The following is a 21,123-nucleotide window of genomic DNA, read 5'->3' as shown; positions in this document are numbered from 1 at the left end:
ACTGCAAGTTCAACCGTAATTCGTCAAAATACAACAGTGTTAATAGAGCACTGACGATGAGTAAAGTTTTCATTACCGATACAGGCAGGCTGCTGGCCATTCCAACTGCTGTCAGCTTGACAGACCCTGGCGGGGGAGCCCACTAGCAGGTAGGGGGTGTGGCAGTAGAACCTGACTTCCGACCTACATGGAAAATACACATTTACACATAAACTGCTCATTAACAACAAAAAATAAGTAATGAAAATGATGCAAAATTCTACTGCTAAACAGACTACGTATTACTGCTGCTGCAAGATTTACTACTACTAGTACTTGTACTACTACTACTACCAATAATAATAATAGCAATCATCTATAGCAAGTGTTTCATTAAAACTGAAGTTAAAAAAAAAAAACAGAAAAAGCATGCGTACAGTTTTTTCTTACCCGTATTATAACCTAATGGTAAGGAAAAGATGGCCACATAAGTAAGTGATGAATCAAACCACTGACCTATAGGAGAAGATCTTCCCCTCTCTGAAGCCACCTCCAGGAGAGCCCGGGTCACCACACAGGACAGCTACACAGAGACAATATTTGAAAAAATACTTTACAATGAAGAAATAACAACAGACAAAATTTAGTTGGCTGCTTTGTTACTATGAACCAGGAAATATGCATTGGGATTATGTACTGGCATTAAGCTGTGCCACATAGATTTCTATATATATATATATATATATGGTTACTACCAACTGTATCTAAGTGACAGATAAGTGACTAAGATAATAATAACAATAATGATAATAATAATGATAATAATAACAGCCCAGATATTACGACGAGTACTGTCAAATCAAGTGACATCTGCCCTATAGTGCCTCAGGTCCATTGTTTGGACCCAGCTCTACAGGATGTAAAACAGGAAACACGAAAGAAATAATAATAATAATAATAAGTGACAGATAAGTGACAGATTTTGATTATCAGGTTAGCAGGCTGCTAGTCTGTACTGTATATTCTACAGAACAGCAGCCTGAATGATAAAGCGTCATACAGATCTCAGGAGGCACAGTTTTCTCTGCATCACAACAGTTAAATCTCCAGCATGGACTCAGGATACTTTGACTGGGATTAGTAAAAGGTCACTTACGACAAGTATAAGACACATATGAGGTATGAGGTACGTTTAAAAAAACAAAACGTACGTAGACACTGCGGTATGTCTCCTCTCCATGTGCCGTTTCCCTCACAGGTGACCACAGCAGGAGTGGACAACTGGTAGCCATGGAAGCAACTGTAGCTTACACTTGAACCCCACGACTGGTCTGTTCCCTCCACCTTCCCATGGAGCACCTGGGGGGGCGGCCCACACTGAATCGCTAGAATGAACACACGCACACACGCACGCACGCACGCACGCACGCACGCACGCACGCACACACACACACACACGTCAGGCGTCATCTCCATAAAATACCATGACAGCGGGAATGAGACTGGGCTTTTCTAACTTGCAGCATTAATCGAATGACGGTGAGATCACTGGATGGGCCTGTACTGTGGTGTGATTATTGAAAACCCATGTGAGGTGCAATATCTTGTTACTGATAGCTGAAATATATTTACCTTTAACTGCTTTGACACACTTGAGACCAAAATGTAAAAAAATAAAAAACAAACCAATAAACAAAGAAAGCCACTTTATTTTGTCATTGTACAGTTGTTCGGTTACAGTGAATGTGTTCTCTGCATTTAACCCATCCTATTGTATAGGAGCAGTGGGCAGCTGCAGCACCCGGGGACCAACTCCAGTTCTTCTTTCCACTGCCTTGCTCAGGGGCACTGACGGGGGTATTAACCCTAACATGCATGTCTTTTTGATGGTGGGAAACCGGAGCACCCGGAAGAAACCAACGCAGACACGGGGAGAACATGCAAACCCCACACAGAAAGGACCCGGGACGGCCTGGGGTTCGAACCCAGGGCCTTCTTGCTGTGAGGCAACAGCGCTGACCACTGAGCCACCATGCCGGCACTATTTTTGTTAAAGACAGAAACAAAACATAGTAAGCGTTCAGTGTTGTCAGTAACACGCGGGACAGAGAGGACATGACAGGTTGCTGATGGACTGACCAGCTTTTGAGGCTGTGGGGGAAAATGCCAACCATTGATCAGAGAGCTCGGTTTACTCCCACAAAGCCTAATTTAGTTGAAAGCATTGAGTTACTTGGAACTGAAAATAATACCTTGCTGTGCAGTGCAATATAAGAAACTGTTAACTGTTACCTCCACTCTCCAAAAAAAAAAAAAAAAAAAACCACAGATGAAAATGGCTGCAATGAAAAGGCTGCAAACGGGAGGTGTGACATCAAGGCCAGCAAATCCAACAGGCGACCACAGTAACCAGGCTTTTTGCTTCTTGAAGCAGCGCTCGGCTATGTTGAACATGACAGCTTTTGATTTCCTAGGAAACATTTAAGTGACTTTAAACTAACACATTTCTCTCAGCTAACTAGAGGACAGCAGATCTCTGCCAGGCGTACGTATCCCCCATCTCCGGTGTTGGAACTTGGTGACAACCCCCCCCCCCTTTTTTTTCCTTTTGCCTAACTGGTGAAGAGAAATACACACACATGGACAGAAAAAAAAACAGTTTTCCTGCCATTATAAGACTTCTGTGCAGCACCCAAGTCAACTGAAAGGGAAATATGGATTTTCTTTTTAATATGCAGCACTCAAGCTAAAAAAAAAATCTAATAAAAATGTTTTGCCTGTCAGTATGTGGATGTGCAGCCTCCTAGACAGACCTTCGCACAAAAGTGACAAAGTCTGACATGAAATAACACAGCCCAGGCTTTCGTAATTACAAAGCCCTCATTAAAAGACTTCAAATGAGTTTAACCGTTGCAGTTTTCATGATATAAAATGAATGGAGGTGAATGGCTGCTCTGCTGATTGACTTTCATTCATAATACAACGGTAAGAAAACATAGCTCAGCCATGAGAAATGTCTTATTGTAGCTACTGAGAGGATTTCCAGCTGTGACTGTGATTAACGCTACTCTTGAAACTGTATTTTTATAGTGGAGTTTTAACATTGGACACAATAGCACTTCTGCGTGGCGGCGAGGTGAATAAGGCGAATTATTTTTGGTTCGTCCAGTGTTCCTCCAGTTCTCCTGTGCTGAGATCAGCAGCGACTGATTTGCTGGCTTGTGAAACACGATTGATTTTTCGTTTACTTTCAAGACTCATGCCCGAATACATAATGTTTTGGTTTCAAAACTGTTGCTGGGTCCGCGGTGGTGTAGCGGTCTAAGCATCAGCTTTGTGTCGATGCAGTTGCCCACTGGGAACTGGGGTTCGCGCCCCAGTCTTGTCAGATCCGACTATGGCCAGACTCGACGAAGCAGCAATAATTGGCAATGCTGTCTTCGGGAGGGGGGCAGAGTCGGCTTGTGTTCGTCACATGAATGCGTCTCTGTGTGTGTTGGAAAAAGCAGTAGTTCGGCCTGGATTCGCCTTGTCACAAAAGTGGCGAGGCGTCTCCTTCCAGACTGCCGGCCGGAGAGATGCAGTTGGTGAATGCATGCAGTACGAGGGTGGGTGATTGAATTAGAATAGGGATCGATTGGCCACTAAATTGGAAGAAAAAGGGAAAAATCAGAAATAAATTAAAAAAGAAGAAAAAAATAAACTTGCTGTCCGATCCGACTCAACCGTAGACGTGAGTCATTCATGCGCATGACTGATGCAGAGTGGGCAGTGATGGACAGCAGCGTTGGTCGAGCGAGCTAGAGAGTGAATGAGGAGATGGAGTGGTGATATTGAGAACAAGTTTTTCGAAGGTTTTTAACACGGTTGCCACGCGAGATCCTTTATCACACATTCATAACCGTGCACATATAATTTTAGGCAGATAAGTCCAGTAGTTTGCGAATTAGCCTTGGACACACACACACACACACACACACACACCCAAATACACACACACACACACATGCAAACACACACACTTGTGCGACTAAACGCATAAACCCCTTCAGGCTACCTACCGCCTGGCGGCGATAATAACATGAATTACAGATGCTTATTGCCCACATCAGGAGATGCCACTGGTTCCATCAGTTTGCGAATATCTGAAAGCGCCAGCGACCTTGATTCTTGACTCCTGAATGGTTTCTGCTCCGGGAAACGAGCGCACTAAGATAGGAGTTGACGCCGCGTTCTGTGTATGATGAGGTTACAGTGACTCCGTGAGATACTGATGTCAGCGATGCTTCGTGTGTGGATAATGTGAGCAGCTCCGTCACATACTGACGAACCCCCAAACGTGTGCCCACTGCTTCCATGTACGTGTGTAGCGTGGAAAGGTGCCCATTTGTGTGTGCGTATTTACCGCTTTGTGACATCATGATAGAAATCTGTGCGGATGTGTTTGTGTCGCATCAAAATATTCTGATAAACATCCGCGCACCCGTGCGTTTGCATGTTCGCCGGCCTGTGTGCGCGCCTTGGCGCTTGCGCCTGTGTGCCTGTCTTAGAGAATGATAACCATCCGCACGTGTTCAAACACCTAATAAAGTCGGTGTAATTCTCATCTAAGCAGGAGACAGATGGTTTCATGCTCCATCCACTCCGCTAAGATGATGTACTGTACACATATACAAGCACGAGACAGAGAGGCATACACACACACATTCATGAATAAGCATACAAAGACAGACAGACACAAACACACATAGTAACAGAGAAGCACATAACACACATATTTGTGTACAGACAGATTCATGTAGACAGAGTGCAGCAATAACCAAGCAAGGCTCCAACTATCATTCTAATTATACACACCATATGGACACCCTCCTTCACTCTGTCGCTCCATCACTCCCTCTTTCTTTTTCTCTACAGTATCTTGGCGGGGTTTGTCTTCTCTTTCTCCTCTCTTGCCGCATCTATTTCTGTATCTATTTTTCCTCTAACTATTCCCGCTTCTGTTTTTGGTTCTGTCATGAAAGTGCAATTAACCAAAATGTCTTTTTGGACATTAAAAACGCAGCTTTTAGTTGTTTGTTCGTGGTTGCGAGGCAACAGCCGCTGATTACAGCGAGCTCCATTAAACCCATTAGTTTTTGGCCGTCTACGTCCTTGGAGAGTCATGCGGGAACCGTGCGTTTCTTAAAGGACCGCTTTAGAGCAACTGTGATAAAAAAAAAAGGTTTTGTGTTTGACAGGGTTTAATTCCAGCGTCGTGAAATATCTTCCATTTACTGGAGACGAAGATAGTGTCACATGTCAGCTACGATTATAATCCACCCATTCCATGAGACACAACTGAAATGTCTGTGGGATAACGTGCATCTCAGCATGTTAGCGAAATCCACCCCTCATCTCTGAAACTATTGAGTCTCCTTTTAACGCTGCTGTTGAGTCAGATGAGGGTCTATCTGTACAGTATATGAAGCTCTCTTCTTACAGCAACATCTTGCCTTGCCCGTCGTCTCATAGTTCGTCCTTGCTGTCATCAGTCATGTTGAGATGTGGTTTCTGTGAGGACTCCAGGAAGCGAAGCGGCTGGCCAGCCAAGTGCTAGTGCTAATCCAAATAAAAAATTACACGAGTTCTTTCTGCTCCCCCCCCCCAAAAAAACCCCGCCAACTTGATCAGGATCAGGTTCCAGCTGGCAAAATGGCACACTCCTGTTAACTGCAGAATGCCAAGACGACTGCATGTCTCACTTCAACTCATTTCAAATACTTCATGCCAACAGACTTGGTCTTAACTTATAGGCTTCAAAATTCGTGTTGGTGTGTGTTCATGCAGGTATGAGGTCAGGTGTTGATCTGATTCTCTTTGTTTCCATCCAACAGTTTCTTCCCTATTTCCCCCCCTTTTCTCTCCAATTGTATCAGCCCAATTACCCCACTCTTCCGAGCCGTCCCGGTCACTGCTCCACCCCCTCTGCCGATCCGGAGAGGGCCGCAGACTACCACATGCCTCCTCCGATACATGTGGAGTCGCCAGCCTCTTCTTTTCACCTGACAGTGGGCAGTTTCACCAGGGGGACGTAGTGCGTGGGAGGATTCCCCCCCAGTTCCCCCTCCCCCCCTGAACAGGCGCCCTGACCGACCAGAGGAGGCGCTAGTACAGCTATCAGGATACATACTCACATCTGGCTTCTCACCTGCAGACACGGCCAATTGTGTCTGTAGGGTCTGTAGCCCGACCAAGCCGGAGGTAACATGAGGATTTGAACCAGCGTTGGTAGGCAACGGAATAGACCTCTTCGCTACCCAGATGCCCCATTTCTCCCTTTTTTCAATGTTACATTTGCTCTCTCCTTCCCAAACTCAAATTTTTATTCCCCCACTCTTAAATTTAACAATTTATTTCATCTCACCTTTTACTCTATTTCTATTTTTCTCTCATGCCCTTTGTTTCTGCCCCCGCTCTCCCTGTCTTATCCCCTCCTTTGCTTCTAGTGTCCCTTTCCTATCTCAAACCTCATGTGACGTAGTCCTGCTCCTCACACAGCCTACACATTACACATGCTGCATTCCCTTCTGTAAATGTGTAAACAGAAACAAGAGAACGGAGGAAAAGAGGAAACTAAGAGAGGAAAAGAGAGGTGAGGTAGAAGAGGAGATAGGAGATGAGCGATGGGGAAAGAAATCCTTGCAGCATGTTTGTCTTTCTCTTTAGCGTCCTCTCTCTCCCTAACTTCTTTCACACCCCCACAGTTGCGTCATCCTCCACCACGATTCTCTTCTCTCAACTTTCTCTCCGTCTCTCCGTTCCTTTTCCTCAGTATCTTTTCCATCTTTCTTGCTCTCCCTCTTTTTCTCAATGGCCTCTCTGCCTGCTTTCTGTTTTTTCTTCACCTCAGTTCAAAGCCTCGGCAACCGCAGGAGCCAGCAGGAGATTTTCTGTTTGTGGGAAGCAGCAGCACGGAGGATCTCAGGAATCATCCCCTTTTACCCGTTGTTGGTTCTCATGGACTAAACTCTTAAGTATCAACTACTTCATTTCATTTTAGCGCATTCCATTTTACTTTTTCTGTTTGTGAGAAATTGCAACACGAACGGTCTCAAGAAATGAACTCCAACATAACAGTCTGTGAAAGAGTTCAACTCCAACCTCTCACTAATGTGTTGTTAAAATTCCAATACTTGAAGGAATAGATATTTTGGCTATGAAATTTAACTTGCGATTTTTTTTATGTATGTGCACCAGCTAGAAATCAAATTCAAATGTATTTTGGTGTTGTTATGGGGGGGGAAATGGAGTAAGCCTGACCAAAACACTCAGTGACCACTTTATTAGGTACACCTGCTAATTAACGCAAATAGCTACACCATAATTCATGTGGTGGCTTTAAAGGGACAGTTCCCTAAATCAAAAATACACGTTTTTCCTCTTTCCCATAGCGCTATCTAGCCATCTAGATCATTTTGGTGTGAGTTGTCGAGTTTTGGAAATATCGGCCGTAGAGATATCTGCCTTCTCTCGAATACAATGGAACTGGATGGCACTCGGCCTGTGTTGCTCAAAGCACCAAAAAATAAATTTGGAAAACTCAACAGCAATGTCACTTTCCAGAAATCATGACCCGGTTACTGAAGATAATCCACAGACCTTGTTGAGAGCAGTTTCATGTAGGAAATATGTTTTTAGATGTAACTACACCTACAAACAAACCTTGAAGCGGATGAAGACCATGCTGGGCTCCAGCTAAGAAAAGGAACATGAGGCCACTGTGGACATGGTACATATCACCAAAACTAAAGCAAGTTGGAAAAAGGAAATACTTTAGGATAGCTCTTTTGTATCAACTCTCATAGGCAGAGTGCATGGGAAATGGTTTGCTCCTACTTGTTTCTGCGGTAGTAGATGTCTGAGTCAGGCTTTCTGAAGAACATGGGGCATATTGGAATATGCTTGATGGACTTCAGGTTGCCATGGTGACAGCTAGAGGAAAACCGTTGTTTCTGCGGCGATGGATGGCTGATGGTCAGGCTTTTCTAGAGGACATCGGGTTGCTGTGGTAACAGCCGGAGGACAACTGCTTTGAAGGAGTTGGTTCAGAGGCTCAACTCGGAAAATGGATCCATGTTGGAGAGACTCAGTTTAGTGGAGGCAATGCGGAAGTAATACACATATAACTGGCGTGTGTTCGGGTTTCGGTGTGTTCACTAATAGGTGATGGGGTCCGATCCACAAAAGTTATAAAAAAAAGTTTCGAAAACAGAAAAATAGCAACAAATAATAAAAGTCACAGACAGTTAAATCACTTCATCTGGACACAACATTCATTGACAGAGAGACGTTTCATCACTCATCTAAGTGACCTCTTCAGTCTCAACTGACTGCAGGTATCCCCACCCTTATAAACAATACAGTGGCATAACGACTGATCGGTTTCATATGCAAATTGTCGTGAGTATTAACTGGAGTTTCAATGGCCATGCGTACTATTCACAGAGGATTTGGGAATGGTTGCAATCACAGTATTGTAAAATGGCAACAGATATACTCATAGAACCCCCCCCCCGCACATTTTTTTCCCCAATGTACAAGTCATGGCAGTCACCCTTAACACTGACCAAGTGTATCTACTCCTAAAGCTGTGTCTTCAGTCCACTTACTTCCTAGGCAGGGGCATGGGTGTGTTATGGGTTCCCCAGTCTCCATATACAAGTGGCCAACTTGTATATGGAGGAAGTGGAAAAGAGGGCTCAGATGTCCTATCCAGGGACATCACCTAGCCATTGGTTCAGATTTGTGGATGACACCTGGGTTAAGATTAAATCTCAGGATGTACCACATTTCACTGACCACATTAACTCTGTGGACCTCCCGAGTGAACTTGATGTTCCCGAAGGAGGATGTGAAAAATGACAGGTTAGCCTCCTTTGACTGAAACTGCAATTGGTGATGGGGGACATTTGATTGTTGATGTTTATCGTAAACCAACATATACTGACCAGTACTTAAGGTTTCACTCTCATCAGCCACTGGAGCACAAACTAGGAGTCATCAGGATGCTGTACCACTGAGCTGACAATGTCCCCACCGACACAGTGGTCGGGTAAGGGGAGAAACCCCACATTGAACAGGCCCTGGTTAAGTATGGTTATCATAACTGGGTTTTTGTCAAAGCCAGGGAGATGCCTAAACAGTGCACAAGCCAATCGAAGATAGAAGGATAACAGATGTCTAAGCGTAAGCCAGTGGCGATTCTGTATGTGGCAGGAGTGTCGGAAGAGTTGAGATGCATATTTTCCAAACATCAAGTCTCAGTTGCTTTCAAAACCCACAACATGCTGTGTCAGAAATTGGTGCACCCCAAGGATCAGGTCCCTTAACACAAACAGAGCAATATAGTGTACGCTGTTAAGTGCCAGGAGGATTACTGTGACTTGTACATCGGGGAAGCCAAACAGATGCTGGCCAAGAGGACGGCACAACACAAGAGAGCCAACACGTCAGGCCAGGACTCCACAGTCTACACCCATCTACAGGCCAGTGGCCACTCTTTCAAGGATGAGGATGTGCACATCCTTGATAGGGAGGAACGCTGGTTTGAACGGGGAGCCAAGAGGCCATCTATATGAAGAGGGAACGACTATCCCTGAACCAAGGGGTGGGGGTGGGGTAAGAGTACATCTGTCACCATCTTACAATGCTGTGATTACAACCATTCACTAATCCTCAGTGAATAGTACCACTGTAAGGCAATTGCGAGACCATTGTAACTCTAGTTAATGGTCCCGGCAAATTGCATATGATATTTGCAGGGGATATTTTGGGGATATTTGCAGTCAGTTGAGACTGAAGAGGTCACTCAGATGAGTGATGAAATGTTCCTCTCTCAATAAACGTTGTGTCCAGATGAACTGATTCAACTTTTTGTAATTTTCTTACCTGGATTACTTAACATGCATAGAGACGTTAAAATAAAAGGTTACAAAAATATACCTGGCAAACTGGCGTGCAGCAGCTATACCAATGTTTTGGGCTTCCTTGCGCTCTTTGAATGGTGCTTTCTTAATGAGCTTTTCAACTCGTCAGAAGCTGAAAATACAAGCCCAAATGTGAAGAGGGCCAGGACGTGGTGAAAAGGTAAAGTCTTAAAAGGAAGAGCAGGTGCATAGCCCTGGTCGCGCTCAGAAAAGGAGAAAGAAAGAGAGAGAGGAAAAAGAAAAAAGAAAAAAAAATCAAAAATCAAAAATGGTCGGACTACTTTCATAGTTTGGAGGTGGGCTTCAAACAAAAGAGGACACTTTCGCGGGCCATTGAAGGAATGCACATGTTGCTTTGTTCGAGCAGGAAGACTGTTTTGCCTTCAAATGATGAAGAATAATCTTATTAATGCCCTATCTAGAGATTATATTTGAGGGCTACACACTTTTAATTAGCCTAGATACTCACTCATTTCTGTCGTCAACATTGACACATCATGTAAATCTATGGGCAAACACTTAGAAATTGCATAATGTGGCAAGTGAATACAGAATAAAGTCAAAAGCTTAAATCTCTAAGTTGTGGCTAAGAAGTGGAGTACATTCTAATTCAACAAGACACTAGTATTAAAATCATGACTATATAATGTATTAAATGATTAATTTCAAATAAAATCAATACAATAATGGTCATTCAGCTATGTCAATAATTCAGACGCTTGTCCTACCAAAAACGGTCACTAGATGGCCGTGTCACCCGGCAAACAATACATTATAACCAGAATTTCAATAACTCAGTCATTTCGTATGGCACAGATATGGGAGCTGAACTATTCTTCATGAAAAGTGAGTAATATTGCTGAGTAATACCAACTGGATTACTAGATGGTTAAACAGTTAATTCATATTAACTCAGACATGTACAGAACTTGAGAAAGTTACACTGAACTCTTTCCAGGAATGCTGAAGAATTTATGACCTCAGATAAGAATACCAGCATTTGACAACGTTGACAACGTCTCCAAGGAGGGGGTTTGGAGGTATGTATGTGTGTGTGTGTGTGTGTGAAAAAGATTGGAGGATCAAGAAGGCCTCCAATAAAGCTTGTTCTTTCCTGTGATGTTCAAAAGTAAGTCGTGATTATAACATACATAAGAGATGGGGGGGGGGGGCGAGAGAGCGAGAGAATGGCACTTGAATTGACCAGGACAATCACTTGAATTGACCAATTCAAGTGATTGTCCTGTGTCCACCATAGTGAGGTTACAGTTTCTGTCTGGTGTGGAGATGAGATTAAATCTTCTTCCTGTGGTCAACGGTGATGATGACCTGGAAAGGTCATTATGTGGTCCTACGTGTCCTGCTATAAATCTGATAACCATGTGAAAAACATGATTTCTCAGGTGAGTTCCCGGTCTGTTTAATGTCAGTTTGGCACTTTTATGTGAGGTGAAGCTAAGGTCATTTGTGTGCGAGTTTGCCCTGGTGCACACACATGCAGAATGTCAGATTAAACCAAATAATGTTTCTGGAAGAATCCAAACTTGTATGCCTGGGTTTGCTACACAAGCAAGAAGGCAATCAGCTCTGTGCATAACTGTAGTCCACTGACTTCCGGTTTCTACTGCAGCGGTCACACCAGTTTCCTGTTTGTCGGCGTGTGCTATTGACAATGGCATATTTTTGTGATGCCTTCAAGATTTACCATGGATAAATGTCAAAGACATGCACAGAATTGTCGACAAACTTTCACCTGTACCTACCAGCAAACGCGTGAAAAAGTTTCAAGTTGTACATTATCAAGTTACATCCACAATTATGAGGATGGGCGACTGGACGGACAGATGGAATTATGGACGTACCTTGATTTGCACAACTTGAAACTTTTCACCTGTTTGCTGGTAGGTGCAGGTGAATGTTTGTCGACAATTCTGTGCATGTCGTTGGCATTTATCCATGGTAAATCTTGCAGGCATCGCGAAAAATATGGCATTGTCAATAGCACATGGCAGCAAACTTGTATGACCGCTGCAGTAGAAAACCGAAGTCAGTGGACTACAGTTATGCAGAGTCAATTACAAGACGCTCCCTTCTTAAAGAGTCTCCCACCCTTAACCAATGGATAGATATGGTAAACAGCATATACTGTTTGGAATGTATGACATTCAGTTTAAGATTAGAGAAAGTAAAAGAAGAAGAGTATTGGAGTAAATGGGATACATACTTGACCAATGAAGAGTCTGACAACTGAAACTAGTTAATGCAATTGTGAAACATGAAAGTGAATGTGAATGAAAGTGTACCATTCTGTGACTAACACCTCCCATGTATATATCATCCAGTGTAACTGAGCCACTTCATGTTTATTGTGTTATAAAACAGAAAAAAGGAGGAAAAAAGACCTACCTCCAGGCTCCAGCCACGCCCAATCCCTGATTAACCTGAGTTGTTACTACACTTGCAGGGGCTGTAAGGACTGCAGTTCAGACACTTGTTTCTGAGATATTGAGTTTGCTCTACTGAATGGTTTCATTGTAGCCTGGGAAACAGACAAATTCGTAAATTCAGATTATATGCCAGTATCTAGGAGAGCAAATGTACACTATATCTTATGAACTATAACTTATGTAGAAGGCGTGATCTAAAAGGGATCGGAGACTGCAAGGTGGTGACAGGGGAGAACGTAGCTAGGCAGCATCAGATGGTGGTCTGTAGGACGACTTTGGAGACCAAGAAGAGGAAATGAATGAAGGCAGAGCCGAAGATCAAATGGTGGAAGTTGAAGAAGGAAGACTGTTGTGTGGCGTTCAGGCAGGAGTTAAGACAGGCAATGTGTGGTAGTGAAGAGTTGCCGGATGGCTGGGCAACCACCGCAGAAATAGTGAGGGAGACAGCTAGGAAGGCACTTGGTGTGTAGAGGAAGGAAGACGAGGAGACTTGGTGATGGAATGAGGAAGTACCAGAAATTATACAGAGGAAGAGGTTGGCAAAGAAGAAGTGGGATAGTCAGAGAGATGAAGAAAGTAGACAGGAGTACAAGGAGATGCAGCGTAAAGCAAAGAGAGGGGTGGAAAAGGCAAAGGAAAAGGCGTATGGTGAGTTGTATGACAGGTTAGACACTAAGGAAGGAGAAAAGGACTTGTCCCAATTGGCTAGACAGAGGGACCGAGCTGCGAAGGATGTGCAGCAAGTTAGGGTGATCAAGGATAGAGATGGAAATGTGCTGACAAGCGAGGAGAGTATGCTGAGAAGGTGGAAGGAGTACTTTGAGGGGCTGATGAATGAAGAAAATGAGAGCGAGAGAAGGTTGGATGATGTAGGGATAGTGAATCAGGAAGTGCAATGGATTAGCAAGGAGGAAGTGAGGGCAGCTATGAAGAGGATGAAGAGTGGAAAGGCAGTTGGTCCTGATGACATACCTGTGGAGGCATGGAGATGTTTAGGAGAGATGGCAGTGGGGTTTTTAACTAGATTGTTTAACACAATTTTGGAAAGTGAGAGGATGCCTGAGGAGTGGAGAAGAAGCATACTGGTACCGATTTTCAAGAACAAGGGCGATGTGCAGAACTGTAGCAACTACAGAGGTATAAAGTTGATCAGCCACAGCATGAAGATATGGGAAAGAATAATAGAAGCTTGGTTAAGAGGAGAGGTGACGATTAGCGATCAGCAGAATGGTTTCATGCCATGAAAGAACACAACAGATGCGATGTTTGCTTTGAGAATGTTGACTGAGAAGTATAGAGAAGGCCAGAAAGAGTTGCATTGTGTCTTTGTAGATTTAGAGAAAGTATATGACAGGGTGCCGAGAGAGGAGGTGTGGTATTGTATAAGGAAGTCGGGAGTTGCAGAGAAGTATGTAAGAGTGGTGCAGGATATGTATAAGGGAAGTGTGACAATGGTGAGGTGTGCGGTTGGAACGACAGATGGGTTCAAGGTGGAGGTGAGATTACATCAAGGATTGGGTCTGAGCCCTTTCTTGTTTGCAATGGTGATGGACAGGTTGACGGACAAGATAGGCAGGAGTCTCCATGGACGATAATGTTCACGGATGACATTGTGATCTGTAGCGAGAGTAGGGTCCAGGTTGAGCAGAGCCTGGAGAGGTGGAGGTATGCACTGGAGAGAAGAGGAATGAAAGTCAGTAGGAGCAAGACAGAATATCTATGTGTGAATGAGAGGGAGGACAGTGGAATGGTCAGGATGCAAGGAGTGGAGGTGACGAAGGCATATGAGTTTAAATACTTGGGGTCAGCTGTCCAAAATAATGGGGAGTGCAGAAGAGAGGTGAAGAAGAGAGTGCAGGCAGGGTGGAGTGGGTGGAGAAGAGTGTCAAGTGATTTGCGACAGAAGGGTACCAGCAAGAGTTAAAGGGAAGGTTTACAAGATGGTTGTGAGACCAGCTATGTTATATGGTTTGGAGACAGTGGCACTGACGAAAAGACAGGAGGCGGAGCTGGAGGTGGCAGAGTTGAAGATGCTAAGATTTTCACTGGGAGTGATAAAGAAGGACAGGATTAGGAACGATTATATTAGAGGGACCGCTCAAGTTGGATGGTTTGGAGACAAAACAAGAGAGGCAAGATTGAGAAGGTTTGGACGTGTGGAGGAGAGATGCTGGGTATATTGGGAGAAGGATGCTGAAGATGGAGCTGCTAGGGAAGAGGAAAAGAGGAAGGCCAAAGAGGAAGTTTATGGATGTGGTGAGGCAAGATATGCAGGTGGCTGGTGTAACAGAGGAAGATGCAGAAGACAGGAAGAAATGGAGATGGATAATCCGCTGTGGCGACCCCTAACGGGACCAGCCCAAAGTAGTAGTAGTAGTAGATCTACCAGAGCAAATGTAAAACATGAGCTCGCAGATTCACCTGGTTCCCAGGCTACTTTCTTTGGTGTTTATACTTGCTACTCTGTTTCTGTTTTTTGACCCGTTTGCCTTGCTTTTTTTGACCCTGCTTTGTCTTTCGACTTGGATTGTTTGTACAGATTCCCGTTTTGCTCTCCCTGCTGTTTTGACCCTTGCTTGTGCTTTTTGATGATCCCCGAGAATTTGGATTTGGATTTGTTTGGACTTGGACTGCTTTATTAAAGTACAAGAACGGCAAAAAAACAAAAACAAAAACAAAAAACAACAACAACAAAAAAAAAAAGGAAAAAAAGAATAACCTGTCTTGAAGTATGCTCAATAATCCAAGCAAATAAATCCTTGAAAGTTGAATCAGTTCATCTGGACACAAAGTTTAGTGGGAGAAACGGAAGAGTAGGGTAATTGGCCAGATACAACTGGGGAGAAAAAGGGGGAAGGGGGAAGTTGCCCAAAGAAGCAGCATTGCAGATCTCTGCTGGAAGAGTTCCAAAGGGTGGGGGCTGCCACACTAATGGCTCTATCACCAAAAGTCTGCAGGCTGTTGTGGGGGATGGAAAGCAAGCCCGTGTCTGTGGACCACAGATTCTGGGATTGAATGTAGGGGTTGAGGAGGTCTGATAGGTACTGGGGTGTATGGGCATGGAGGGATATATAGGTGGGGAGGAGGATTTTATAAGAGATGTGGGATTTGATCAGGAGCCAGTGAAGGTTGACAAGGGTGGGAGTGATGTGTTGCCAGGGCTTGGCGTGGGTGAGTACCCAGGCAACTGAATTCTGCACATACTAAAGCCTGACTAGGGCTTCAGTACATACAGAATTACATTAAAATATGCCAATTTATGCTACCTTTTAGCATCATAGCATGAACATTTTCATTTCTTCAAGTGGTTGCAGACTTGTTCAGTAAAACCCACACCACAATCACGTGCATTTTGTTTTGAAAAACATTTTAACGTTTGCGGTTGCCTACATTCATCACAATATCATTTTTGGTCAAAATATTCAGCATGAGGACAGTTTCAGGTTAGTCTCAAATTTTTGTTTCATTAATTTCTCTAAATAAATGCCAACTTTGTCAATAATAACAGAGATGAGTGCTATCTGTCAAAGTCCAAACTTTTAAGTAAAATAATTTTTGTGAATACTCCATGCATTAATCAAAATGTACTTTATTTGATTATGACTCAACAAAAAATGATACTAGTATCTTATTCAGAATATACCAGAATATGCATTGCATGCATATACACAGCATGTGTATTATGTTGCATATATTGATTTTGACATACTTTATTAATCCCCATGGGGGGGCACCTTAGCTATGTAGTTAGGAGCAGTGGGCAGCCGCCGTGCAGCGCCCAGGGACCAACTCCAGTTCGTCTTGCCATGCCTTGATCAGGGGCACAGACAGGAGTATTAACCCTCCCATGCATGTCTTTTTTTTTTTTAAATAAATGTAGTCCATAACCAAAATATCACTTACTTCCTTATTTATGCTCTTCACCCCCTATGGGGCATAAGGCATCGATAGTGTTCCTCCATGTATCATGGTCTTTAGCAACTAGATGTGCCTCGTCCCATGAGAGACCCTTTTCCAGCAGTTCAGCCTCTACTGTTCTTTGCCAGGTGATCTTTGGTCTGCCTCCATTCCTTTTTCCTGGTGGTGTCCATCTGAGGTCCACTTTGGGGATCCACTCTAGGAGCATTCGTAGGATGCGTCCAAGCCATCTTAGACAATGGTGTTTAATTTCTGAGATCACGTTTCGACAGCTAGTCTTTACATAGAGTTCCTTATTTGATGTCTTATTGAGCCAGAATATACGGCAGATCTTTTGTAGACAGTCATTGTGGAATGAGCTGACTTAGATCATGTTGCCAGCACTCAGCCAGCCCTATATAATAGAATCAGCTTGACCAGGGTGTTATACAAGCGGATCTTGGTTTTGAGGCTTGAAAGTGTTGGACGTCCAGATGTTATGGAGTCTTGCGTAGGTGCTGCGAGCCTTCCCAAGTCTGCACTGGATATCTTTTTTGCCTCCACTGTCCTGACTAATCAGACTTCCCAGGTGAACAAAGTCATCAACGACTTCAAGTGGCTCATTATTTATAGTGATGCGTGTATGTGTGTTGTTGCCTATGGGCATCACTTGGGTTTTGGTGGTGTTGATGATGAGGCCTGTTTGTTGAGCATACTTGGTGAGTCAAAATCAGTTTTTTCTTGCAAATGGTTTACATTTGTGGGAAGGACAGCATGATCATCAGCAAAGTCAATATCTTCAAGCTGGCTGGAGAGGGTCCACTGGATACCTCTATGCTTGTCAGCAGTTGTTTTTTTCGCATAATTAAATCAATGACAGTCAGGAAGAGAATGGAGGAAAGAATGCCGCCCTGGTGTACTCCAGATTTTACAGGGAACCATTCGGAGATTGTATTGCTGAGTATGACACTGAATTCAAAGTGGTCATAAAACTTCCCCATTAGTGAGACTATCTTGTGAGGCATTCCATAGGACTGCAGAATCTTCCTCAGGGTTTCACGGTGAATACTGTCAAATGCCTTCCTGAAGTCGATGAAATTGACAAACAAAGAAACATTCCACTCAGTGCATTGCACTATGATGTTTTGAAGCACAAATATTTGATCAATGCAATCTCTGCCCTTCTGGAATCTAGCCTGTTCTTTACATTTGTTGTCAATGGCACTGTTAATTCTGTCCAGGATAACTCTTCAGAAGACTTTGCTGGGGATAGAAAGAAGCATGATCCCATGCCAGGTGTCAAATTTCTGAAGTTTTCCTTTCTTGGGGATCTTGACAATTAGGCCCTTGGTCCAATCACAGGGAATATTTTCTCCATTCCATATGTTCCTAAATAGGATAGCCAGGGCCATTGTAGATGTTAAAAGGTCAACCTTTAGCATCTCAGCATGGATGGAGTCGACACCTGCGGCTTTGCCAGTGTTCCTGGCTCTGATGGACTTCATTTCCTCCTCTGCGGTTGGAGCACCAACATCGATGTTCAGGACATCAACTGTGTGTGTGTGTGTGTGTGTGTGTGTGTGTGTGTGTGTGTGTGTGTGTGGGGGGGGGGTTAGCTGGTTCACCAGGGTCTGGCCAATTAACCACATCTTGGAAGGGCTCAACCCAGTGTGCTGCTTCCTGGTGTTCTGTTGTTATTTTCCTGGCAGATTTATCCAGCACAGGAGCTGAGGGCTTGGTATTGTTTCCACTCAGGAGCTTGGTGATCTTATAAAGGGTACTTAGATTTCTCATTGTTGAGGAATTTTCTGCTTTTCACTAGTCTGTCCACGAGCTTCTTTCTCCCTTCTGGCACTTCTTTTTACCTCCTTGTTTTTGTTGCTGGAGGCTTTTTGGATCCGGCTATGGAGTCTTAATGATTTTGCACTCGTCATCTTGGCTTTTAGGTGTTTCTGCTCAGAGATCTTTTGCCATTTTTGAGGTGTTATCCAATCTTTCTGGTTCCTCTGTTTAAAGCCCAAGACTTTGGTTGAGTGGTTGCTGACTCAACATGAGCTGTTTGAAGGAGTCCCACTGGGTATTTATGTCATGAGTCTCATTTTCTAGTTCTATTTCATTCTGTCATTTTTACTGCCCAATTCTTATCTAACTGCCAAATTTCTTTTTTTATGTATTGTATTTAACTTTATCATAAATCAACCAGATCCTTTAAACATTGTATTGGAAGGACTCTGTTTAAATATTGCAACGACTGAGTTCAGTTACAGATTTTGTCATTACATTTTAAAAAGACCCTGTCTTACTGGATGTAAACATTCATATTTCAGTTACCTATTTAATCGGCATTCTGGTTCTTACCTTTACAACTGGGTTTGGTCTGATTCCAGGTCCCATCCTTGGTGCATCGCAGAACATTGGTTCCTTGTCCAGAGGGCTCCATGAAATTACCCGGGTTACAATGGTAAGTCACTGTGTGGTTGAAGGTGAACTCTCTCCCTAAATAGATCCCTTTGGCTATTGGCCCTGGGTCACCACAACTGGTCACTGAAAGGGGGACGGGATTGGACAGGGGAGGACAAGTGACATGATATGTGGCTGTCAAACCTAACCTCTTAAGCACTTGAACTATTTCAAGGGATGGATTGAACACCCCACACAGTGAATGCTTAAAACTCACAAAGTATATTTTGTTGAACCTAAATTGAAACTGAACTGATAAAACCTTTAATGTACAGCTTTAGGCTATGATGTTAAACAACAAACAACAAAAAAACTCTTTGTGGAAGAGAATGGGAAATGGTTCCAATTTTAAATGCCTTTCAATTCACATTCACAACACCCACACCAACTAAAACACATCACCTCCAGCCAAAATGTGCATTATTTGGTACTTCCTTGCTTCTCTGACTCATATATTTGTTGTTTAAAACCATTTGGGCTACATTTTTGTACATTGTAATAACACATCAGTGGAGGGATCCTTCCACCTCAGAAAGACAGAAATGCAGCCACTCTCTATCTTCAAATATAGGCTGAAAACCCATCACTTTAGCAGAATCTGGCCAAAACCTATTTCTGTGCACTTTCCCTTCTTAAACATTGTCATATAATTCTATTGAACCTCTCCCCCCTGCCCCCTCCAAACTCCTCCTCTACCTCCACCTAAACATCCTCTGTTACGTACCTTAAAAACATTTTCTATACGTCTCCCAAAATCTCCTCATTCACCTCTTTCTGAATTTCCTGACATAAACTAATATTACCATTAGTTGTTACTACAACTGTGCTGTTGCTACAACTGCAGCTATCCATCCATCCATTATCCAAGCCGCTTATCCCAATCGGGGTCACGGAATGCCGGAGCCTAATGTAACAAATATATATGTGCAGCTACTACCAACAACAACACTACTGCTGCTACATATAGAACAACCACTATTACTGCAAAAACTAATACCACTACTAATACTACTGTATAATCATAGTATCATAGTAAAGAAAAAAACAGTAATCATTATAAAACTAAAACTTTACCAGTGCAGTCAGGGGGTTGCCCTGTCCATGTCCCATTAGTTGTACAGTGTCTGGTTGTCAGGCCTGATGTTTTGAACCCTTCCCAGCATGCATAAGCCACGGAGCTGCCGAATGTGATGCCATCACTGAAGACTATTCTACCATGGGCTGGTGTTCCAGGGTTACCACACGATACAGCTGGAGAAAAAAAAACATAAAGCAACTATGAATGATTAACCATGATGATTACCATAATGTGAATAATAATGTGGTGCTGTCACTCAAAACCGTCTTGCTGGGGGGTGTAATAATAGGATTACCACATGACTCAGATAGAGATAGCACAAAATATGGCTTCATGGCAGAGAGGCTGATTGATTATCTAGAGCTGGAATGGAGGTGTGAGTTAGAGACTGAAAGGTGTCTTGCATGAGGTCTACATCCAAAGTACCCTTGAGCAAGGCACTAAGCCCTCGAACCTGTCCAGGGATAGATGACGCTCTTTTCTGCAGAATTAGCACAAATTGGCAGCAAATATAAGCACTTCAGAGCTAAATAGATGTGACATGGCCAAAATAAACTGCCAGTTATTTAACTATGGTCATGAAGAAAGCTTGTGGCGCTACATGGCTGATCTTGTCTCTGGCTGAAAAAGTGATCCATCGATCTTCAGGTGCTGACACAGCACATTAATTTAACAGGCTGGACAGGCTTTAGCAATCAACCGCTTTTGCTAATAGGATCATGACAGTTGATAGGCATTAACAATCAAACACCTACAGATGGAATTTCTGTGTGTGTATGAAAGGAGGGGAGAACATAACACACTTTGGAGGATGGGGCACTTGTGTGTGTGTGAGTGCAAGTGCATCGGCATATGCTTGTGTAAATGTTTTTATGGCCATATGTGCATTTGTGTGTGCATGTGTGTGTAATTCTCTGCAAGGGTCTGTGTTGCTTAGTCATAATTTTTTCTATTTCTGGAACAACCCACAACACAATTAACGTAAGTAGAAACAACTGTAGAAGTACATAAATAACATTTACTCATGCATGCGTGCACACACAAACACACACATACGCAATACCGTAGCACATACCAGTAAGTGCTGTCTTACACTACTTAGCAAAACACTGATTGATGTATATATAAAATGTAGGCATACAAATGCATACACTTGCACATATGCAACCCCCCCAACCCCCATCCCACCACTACCATACCAACGACACACAGCAAGATTTAATACACCTAGACAGTCACTTGGGGCATATCCATCATTTTAGTGAGAGCGACAGACTCGGTTCAGGGCTTAGAG

The 21,123-nt window shown here is 43.4% G+C and overlaps 1 protein-coding gene across 1 annotated transcript in view; it reads right to left on the bottom strand.

Annotated features, from left to right (window-relative positions):
• LOC130112084 (CUB and sushi domain-containing protein 1-like) overlaps positions 1 to 21,123 on the bottom strand; it is a 729,421-nt gene that overhangs the window by 23,531 nt on the left and 684,767 nt on the right. Inside the window, exons 61-65 of the mRNA XM_056279382.1 lie at positions 19,826 to 20,002; positions 18,650 to 18,835; positions 1,191 to 1,364; positions 496 to 562; positions 77 to 183 (exon numbers count right to left, since the gene is read on the bottom strand). Coding sequence (XP_056135357.1) covers positions 77 to 183; positions 496 to 562; positions 1,191 to 1,364; positions 18,650 to 18,835; positions 19,826 to 20,002 — 711 coding nt within the window. The remainder of the gene's footprint in view (positions 1 to 76; positions 184 to 495; positions 563 to 1,190; positions 1,365 to 18,649; positions 18,836 to 19,825; positions 20,003 to 21,123) is intronic.

The sequence above is a fragment of the Lampris incognitus genome, chromosome 4 (assembly GCF_029633865.1).
Source record: "Lampris incognitus isolate fLamInc1 chromosome 4, fLamInc1.hap2, whole genome shotgun sequence".
In the NCBI taxonomy this organism is placed as follows: Eukaryota; Metazoa; Chordata; class Actinopteri; order Lampriformes; family Lampridae; genus Lampris; species Lampris incognitus.
The sequence above is the reverse complement of the archived record's forward strand: the minus strand, read 5'-3'. Positions and strand labels throughout refer to the sequence as shown.